The sequence below is a fragment of the Onychomys torridus genome, chromosome 21 (assembly GCF_903995425.1).
Source record: "Onychomys torridus chromosome 21, mOncTor1.1, whole genome shotgun sequence".
In the NCBI taxonomy this organism is placed as follows: domain Eukaryota; kingdom Metazoa; phylum Chordata; class Mammalia; order Rodentia; family Cricetidae; genus Onychomys; species Onychomys torridus.
The window spans coordinates 52,883,045-52,889,474 of NC_050463.1; the positions used below are offsets into that span (position 1 = coordinate 52,883,045).

Here is a 6,430-nt window from a genome sequence, read left to right on the forward strand (position 1 = left end):
ACTCTCCCACAGCACCCTGACTCTAAGAATGGCCTCTGTGTTTCAGCTTTGGTACTTCTGTGGAGTTAAGCTCCCTAGGAAAACAGGTATCTTGCTGCCAGTGTGCAGAGAGGCTTCTGCTTATCCAAAGAACAAGGAAACTAGAAACATAAGGAAAAAATAGGGAAACCAGGGCTAATAGTCTGGGTGGACTCCCAGGGTCACAGTACCTTGACATAGGCCTCAGGCATGTGGATCTGAGTCCACAGGAGCAAGTGAGTTCACGGCCCACTTGAAAGTTGGAAAGTCAGATAGTTGAGAGGAAGGAGGCCAGGTTGCACGACTTAGAGATGCCTACAATTCTACTGTGTATCCAGACACTCCTCTGAATGCCCTGCCCACTCTCCTGAATTTTCCAGAAACCCCTCAGGTGGGCAGGTATGCATATGAACAACCTGGGGCTGACTGGGTTACACCTACAGACTGAAGTTTCTAGGCCACAGCTGCAGCTTGAGCTTCCTTTCTGATTAGAACTTGTGCTGGGCCTTTCCAGTCTCCATAGATTCCTCCACAGCTTAGTGGTTGGTATCTCTGCACATGAGACTTGTTTATTTTGTGAACAATGCAGCTCAAGTCGCTGTCTTCTTATGGGTAGTACTCCAGGAAATGATGGGGTGTCCCTCCTGGAGACACATGAGTGGGAAATGCAGGGTAGAGGGGAAGTTTATCTGAAATAGCCCTATGAATGCTGGTGGATATATCCAGGCATAGCCTGAGGCTTGAACCACTGAAGTTGCTCTGATCATTCCTATGAAATAAGGCTGATTGATGTAACCCCATTGTACAGTAAAGGGAAAGCCAACGCACAGAGAAAGTGGGACCAGAGCCCTGCAGAGGTTTCCTGAGGTGGAAGACCATGGAGGGTACAAGGCCCTAGGCACAAATGTGAGGGGGTGGATCCTGGGGACCTATGTGGCCATAGTTAAAGCATGACTGTCTGGCAGACAGAGAAGCCAGGATACCCATTCAAGTGGCTACCAGGATTACTGTCCCCACACCCCTCCTCTCCCTTTACTCTGCCTGAAATGTTTGGCACCTCTGGCCATCCTGCCATCTCTTTGTATATTTTAATCTCAGAAATCATGCTTTTAGGATCAGTTTCCTAGAACACAGGAAGCCTTGGATTCCATACCTAGCACTACATTAACTAGGTATAGTTACACCTAATTGTAAATCTAGCACTTGGTAGGTGGAAACAAGAAAATCAGAAGTTCAAGGTTGTCCTCAGCTACATGGTGAGTTTGGATCTAGCCTGCACTACATAAAAAAAGTGGAGGGAAAATGGGAAGACCCTGCACAGATTAATGTCCTCTATACTAACCCACCAGCCAACATTGGCTCTAAGGAATCACGCTGTCTAGAAGAGCACATCTTCTGCCATGGGCCTAAGGATAGCTGCCTTGGAGCCTCCTCCCTCAATAGCAACTGCTCACACACCCACTTCTGGGCCTGGGAGGTATCCCCGGGGCGGTGTCTTAGTCACATTTTGTTGCTATGAAGGGACACCATGACATGGCAACTCTTTTACAGGAAAGCATTTAACTGGAGGCCTGTTTGCAATTCCAGAGGTTTAGCCCATCGTCATCATGGCAGGCATCCTGCTGGAGAAGCAGCTGAGAACTACATCCTGATCTACAAGCAGAGAGGGTGGGGAGGGAGGGAATGGGCCCTGGCATGGGTTTTTGAAACCTCAAAGCCCACCCCCAGTGACACCTTTCCTCCAACAAGACCATATCTCCTAATTCCTGTCAAGTCCCTGGTAACTAAGCATTTATATAGAGAAGCCTCTGGGGGCCATTCTTATGTAAACTACCACAAATGGAAACATTAATCTGTCAGAAAAAAAAAAAAAACACCAGAAAGTTGACCAAGGTATCAGGAGGAAAGCATTTGGCTCCAAGGAGTTCTCACATAGGACAAAGGGGATGTGTTCCTTCCGGGGAGAAGTCCCATTAACACACTGCTCTAACTTTTAGATCTGCTGAGTATCTCACAGTTTCATAGGCTCTGGCTATAGTGAGAGGTGAGAGCCTGGAACCTAAACCAAGTGCAGTTCAAGGATGACCAGGAAATGGGGAAAGGAGAAAATGAGGGAAAGAAGCATAGAGACACTAATGAGGGGGGAACTCAGTCAGGGTAGGGGATACATGGCAGGTCCTGAGCATGGACCGTCTTGGCTTCCCATCCATGTGAGGTGGAGGAGGATCCTCCTGATGCTAGCACTCTAGCCCTTGGCAATTCTCCATTTCTCCCAGACCTCTTAAAACAGTGGTCCTCACTAAGACCATTGGAAAACAGATATCTACATTATGATTCATAACAATAGCAAAATTACAATTATGGAGTAGCAATGAAAGTTTTATGGTTGGTTCACCACAACATGAAGAACTGTATTAAAGGTATTAGGAAGGTTGAGAACCACTGTCTTGGAAGAAGGAGGCCAAACCAAGAGACCAAGCCTCCACCTGCATACACCTACTAGCCACCCACATGGACACAGGGCACCCATCAGAGCAGACAGGAACACCACAAAAGGAAATTAACATCGATTCTAGAGAGTCATATAATTCCCACAAGGCAGCAGGGACAGATGGACAGATAAGAGTACCCAGACTTGAGAACATTCAGTGGGGGAGAGCAAGCTGACAGTGAGAACACCATGGCTGCTGTGGCCAGCGCCATGTGTTCAAGTGTAAAGAATCGAAGACACAACTCCAGGTCCCCAAGATGCAGCCTCTGCGCTGGAGCAGAAAGCTTCTGTCCTTGTCCTATAGCCTAGTCCCTCACAGCCAGTATGCATGAGCCCAGAAGCCTGCCTTATGTTACATGTCACCCAAATGTGTGATTTCAGATCACCACAATGGAGAGCAACCTGAAGACGATTGAGGAGGAGAACAAAGTCATTGAGCAGCAGAACGAGTCGCTCCTGCACGAGCTGGCCAACCTGAGCCAGTCCCTGATCCACAGCCTCGCCAACATCCAGCTGCCTCACATGGTAAGTGACTGAGCTCAGGTGAGCACCTCGGAGCCTCCGCGGTCCACCTCACTGAGTAGATGTCTGTTTCATTGTCCATGGTCCTTCAGCTTTTGGTTGTTTTTGGTCACCACCCTGAACCATACTGCTAGAAACATTGGTGGGGCTGATCGTATAACATTAAGTGTGCTCTGAGTAGGCCTGTTAAGTATTATGGAAACAGTGGCTCTATGCTATGATACTGTTTTATGCTTTTGTGAATATACTATTCAGAAAATAAAAGTTGTATATGAACTACTATTTAATATCTCGTAGGATCCAATCAATGAACAAAATTTTGATGCTTACGTGACTACTTTGACGGAAATGTATACAAATCAAGATCGTTATCAGAGTCCAGAAAATAAAGCCCTACTGGAAAATATAAAGCAGGCTGTGAGAGGAATTCAGGTCTGAACAGCTGCTCTAGTGGTGACTCATGCTTAAAAAGGATGCCTCTTGTTTCTTGCTGCTGTAACTTACCAGAAAGTGTTATATATTTATTTCTGTCGGAACAGTGTTATGCTACAAGACTTCATAATGGTTTTGTGTGCTCTCAAGATAGTACCTGCAGACTAGTTTTGGATACATTCACATTTTGTACGTTTTCATATAAGCTGACATAGTGTGATTTGCCATGTAATGTTTATAGCTGCTGCTGTCTGCACATTTGGGGGTCTCTATATTTCTGAAGAGGTAAGCTGATCAAAATAAATAGAGTGTAAATTCTTTTTAATGCTTTAGTGATTCAATGTTTTAGTATTTTGAACTGAAATGGACAAAAAAAAGAAAAAGGAAAAAAAAGCAGGTTTGGATGATCACTTTGTGGCCTCATGGCTACTTTTAGACATTATAATTTTGCCTCAGGTTGGAGGACTTTGTGGAATTTAAGAAATACATTTTGTGTGCATATTGTTTCATAGCAAGAATTGGTTGCAAAAAAATGCTTTATTTTTGAACAATGCTTGGAAATATTATGTGACTTTTTTGTTTGTTTGTTTTAGGAGGATGGTGTATGGTGGGGGCAATAAATGAGGTTTTTTGCATTCCAAGGAAATGGCATATGGATTAACTATAAGAAATGAAATAAGTAATTTATTGTAAGACAACATCAAGCCATGGAAACTTGGCAGAAGATTCAAAGCAGCTTAAACAGCACTTTTAATTAACTCCTAGACATTACATGGTGGGACTGTGGAAACTCCGTTAACACAGGAGCTTGTCAGAGGTGGACAACACGAAGATTTCCTTTGCATTTTCAGTAACCTTTGGAGCACCCTTCTCTTATTTCTCCTAGAGCCCCATGCCCCTCTGAACTGTTACCACAATATAGCTTACCTAGCAGAAGCTGATTGTTTTCCAATTTGAGAAAAAAAAAGGTAATTTAAGCATTTATCTCCCCTTTCACTTTCAAAAATCATCATCATTCGATATTCTTGTTTCACATCTGAGGATGAAGGCTAACGGCTGTGATTGCCCCGTTACTGGATGGGATTCTCTGCTGGGCGGGTGGGAAAGCAGCTCTACCCTTCCCTTCCCCCTACCTGCCCCAACTCTGACTTTGAATAAGCCTTGGTCCTATTCAGAACACTCTGGACACCAAGGCCAAGGACGTTCACGTTCTGCCCTCGCTGGGTCCAGCTGACTCTAGCATCTGCACAGCCTTGCTTGGTTTATGGTGACCTAACCTGAGAAGGAATGCAATCAGATTTTAAAGTTACTAAATATACTTCGGCACTTTTTTGCTTTAAACTAGATCATCTTAGACTTGTTGATACCTTTGAAATTTGATGGTTTCATCCCAAATGACTGCACTATATGTATGCATACGGCCACTTTTGATTGCTGCGCCCCCTTCTGAGTAGTCTTTGACAATGTGTTGTGTTCCCCGATGTCAACTTGATTTCCTTTTAGTAGCATCTCTCTCTTCCATGTCTTGATGTTATGCAGGAAGTACAAAAGTACTTTAAAATTTTGTTATGAAATAAAAAAAAAGATGGGTTTTGTAAAAATAAAAAAAAAATATTTTTAGCAGAACAGGACTTACAGGGTCATTGTCCCCACAATGTGCCAGTCGGCTCTTTGCACTCGCCTTGTCCTATATATCCGTACGGAGGTGTGCAATCCTGTGTCAGTCGCCTTGTGACACTGAAGTGGATGAGTTATAGAGGAGGCCCTCAAGGCTGACCCAATATGGTTACTAAGGGAGACTACAGGGATCTCACGACAAATATTCTGATACAATACTCAACCTCGGTATATATATATAATATATATATATGTATAAATATAAGAATATCCCAGCGGCACTTTATACTGTTCACTGTACAAAAGCTTACAGTTTTCCACAAGGACTTTAATAACTAGCTGGGGAAAAGATTATGTAATTACTTGGGGCTCTGCGGGACCTTCTCTGTCCAGCGCCCCCTTTCTGTTGTGCGATTAGTCGTAGCTGCCATGCTCAGAATTGCCTTTTTGAGAGCTGAAGCAAGGTGCTTACCGTCACCTGACGCCATACCCATGGCCCCAGGCCCTCACGGCGGGAGGGGGCTCTGTTCATAGCGGCACATGCATTTCCCCACCGCGTCTTGTCTGCAGCTTCTTGGCCAATGTAGTAATGCTTTTAGTAGAGTAATAGGTAGTATCAGTTTGGATTCTTATTGTTATCACCAATGTACAATGGAGAGAGGTTCTAAGCACAAATCTGCTGCTCATGTAACGTTGGTACATAATATCAAATCAAAAGTTATCTGTGACTATATATAGGGATCACACAGTGTCACATGTTAGAATGCTGACCTTCCACATGGGGTTATTGTGAGTCATCAGAGCATATTTATTATAACTTATTGTTCATATTCATTTCTAAGTTAATTTAAGTAATCATTTATTAAGACAGAATTTTGTATAAACTATTTATTGTGCTCTCTGTGGAACTGAAGTTTGATTTATTTTTGTACTACACGGCATGGGTTTGTTGACACTTTAATTTTGCTATAAATGTGTGGAATCACAAGTTGCTGTGATACTTCATTTTTAAATTGTGAACTTTGTACAAACTTTGTCATGCTGATGTGAACACATCTTACTCTGAATAAAAAGGTGTTGCCACGTTTGTAGCACGAAGGATCTCTATTGGGTCTGAGTCTTCACTGGAGCCCTCTGGGCTCCTGGAATCCACGCCCCTGTACTCTTGCCTGTGGTGTAGCACTGTGGGGCTGGGCTGGAACTTGAGGCATGTGTGGATGGATATGAATCCCCATGCATCCTGCTGGACGTGCTTCCCAGAAGGGTGATGTTGCTTCGTCTACTGTTGTTCCTGTCCCTCCCCCCTCCCCAGCTGAGAGCTGGCCCGAGCACTTGAGGTGGCTTTGGTGC

At 44.1% G+C, this 6,430-nt stretch overlaps 1 protein-coding gene across 19 annotated transcripts in view; it reads left to right on the forward strand.

Annotated features, from left to right (window-relative positions):
• Nucleotides 1-6,183, forward strand: part of Myt1l (myelin transcription factor 1 like) — a 399,212-nt gene extending 393,029 nt beyond the window's left edge. For 16 of the 19 annotated variants that reach the window (XM_036170263.1, XM_036170272.1, XM_036170265.1 and 13 more), the window contains 2 exons: nucleotides 2,891-3,034; nucleotides 3,329-6,183. In XM_036170263.1, the coding sequence (XP_036026156.1) occupies nucleotides 2,891-3,034; nucleotides 3,329-3,469 (285 nt within the window). In that variant the 3' untranslated portion in view covers nucleotides 3,470-6,183. The remainder of the gene's footprint in view (nucleotides 1-2,890; nucleotides 3,035-3,328) is intronic. The other 3 variants (XM_036170273.1, XM_036170274.1, XM_036170275.1) reach the window with 1 other exon arrangement.
• Nucleotides 6,184-6,430: the final 247 nt, after the last annotated feature.